General features: G+C 39.8%; 1 protein-coding gene across 1 annotated transcript; it reads right to left on the bottom strand.

Annotated features, from left to right (window-relative positions):
* Window positions 1-254: 254 nt before the first annotated feature.
* LOC138420153 (olfactory receptor 52A1-like) lies at window positions 255-1,193 on the bottom strand. The gene has a single exon (XM_069553305.1). It carries the CDS (start codon window positions 1,191-1,193, stop codon window positions 255-257), a length of 939 nt encoding a protein of 312 aa, XP_069409406.1.
* Window positions 1,194-1,468: the final 275 nt, after the last annotated feature.

The following is a 1,468-nucleotide window of genomic DNA, read 5'->3' as shown; positions in this document are numbered from 1 at the left end:
AAGATGTATGCTCACAATTTCCCTCTTTTATGATTCTTACTCTCATTACAGAGGTAGAGTCCATAATCCTATTAACAGAGAATTGACATGGGCTATAGGATCCTAAAACCAGCTAACATGCTGGCAGATTAAAAACAACAAATATAGCAAACAGAAAACCCAAGAAAGTCAACTAGCATGTTGTTTTATTATATTGTGAAATACCGTTACCATTCACTAAAAGTAAAACAGCAAAGTACTATTTATGGCAAATTTTACAAACAGAACATTTTTACCATTTGGATACGGATCTGCTTTGTCTTTGCACCATAGACAAGTGGATTGAGAAATGGAGGGACCAGCAAGTAAATGCTAGAAATGAGAATATGGATAAAAGTGGGGATGTGAGAACCAAACCTATGTGCAAAGAAAGAGAAGAAGGCAAGGATGTAGAACTGGAGGAAGACACAGATGTGAGCGATACAAGTGTTGAATGCTTTCAACCTAGCCTCCTTCTGGGGCAAACGAAAAACTGTGATAAATATCTGTATATAGGACAATGTAATGAAAGAGAGATCAAACACAGCAATGTTGAAAGCCACAAATAAACCATAGATTTTGTTGACCCGGATATTTCCTGTAGCCAGTTTCACAATGGCCATATGCTCACAGTAGGAGTGGGAGATGACTGTTTTGTAGTAAAATTGCAATCGGAATTTTATCAGTACTAGGCAAGGGGCTACAAGAAGGGCAGCCCTGAGTGTTACTGCACTTGCTATTTGAGAAATGAGGTGGGGAGTGAAGATGGCAGCATGTCTGAGTGGATAACAGATGGCTACATAGCGGTCCAGGGCCATGGCCAGCAAGATGCCTGACTCTATGCCCTGAAATGTGTGAATGAGCCACATTTGAAGCAAGCAGGAGTCAAAATATATCTCTGGTATGTGAAACCAGAAGATTCCAAGCATCTTGGGCACAACACTGGTAAGAAGTGCCATATCAGTTACTGCTAGCATGCCTAGGAAAATGTACATGGGCTCATGGAGGCTGGGTTCTGATTTGATGATGATCAGAAGCAAAGAATTTCCGATTATAGCAATGAGATACATAATACAGAATGGAATCCCAATCCAACACTGCACAGACTCTAGGCCTGGGATCCCTATTAGTGTCAACACAGAAGGCATGAAGACTGTGATGTTGGAAATGTACATAGTGTCCTAGGGTCTCCTGATGCAAACAAAAGAATATCTCAGTCAGTGCTGCTTCCTCTTTTAATTCCTATTTTCATCCAAAGTCACAATATTGAATGCATGATTTTTGCTAGAACACTAAGATCATGTCATCCGCCTCATTCAAATATAGGAGGTAAAAGAAAGATCCATAATGATACATAATTTTTTAAAGACAGACATCAGCAAGCCCTAAAAATGTGATTTGCCACTGCATTAGATAGAACCAGTCAAATTCCCAAGTAAGGGGATCAACT

This window comes from Ovis canadensis, chromosome 15 (genome assembly GCF_042477335.2).
Source record: "Ovis canadensis isolate MfBH-ARS-UI-01 breed Bighorn chromosome 15, ARS-UI_OviCan_v2, whole genome shotgun sequence".
Classification (NCBI taxonomy): Eukaryota; Metazoa; Chordata; class Mammalia; order Artiodactyla; family Bovidae; genus Ovis; species Ovis canadensis.
This window is presented reverse-complemented; position numbering and strand designations above follow the sequence as displayed.

Bases quoted from the DNA above. Each gene is read 5' to 3' on its own strand.
- LOC138420153 (XM_069553305.1), bottom strand. From the start codon at position 1,193: ATGTACATTTCCAACATCACAGTCTTCATGCCTTCTGTGTTGACACTA.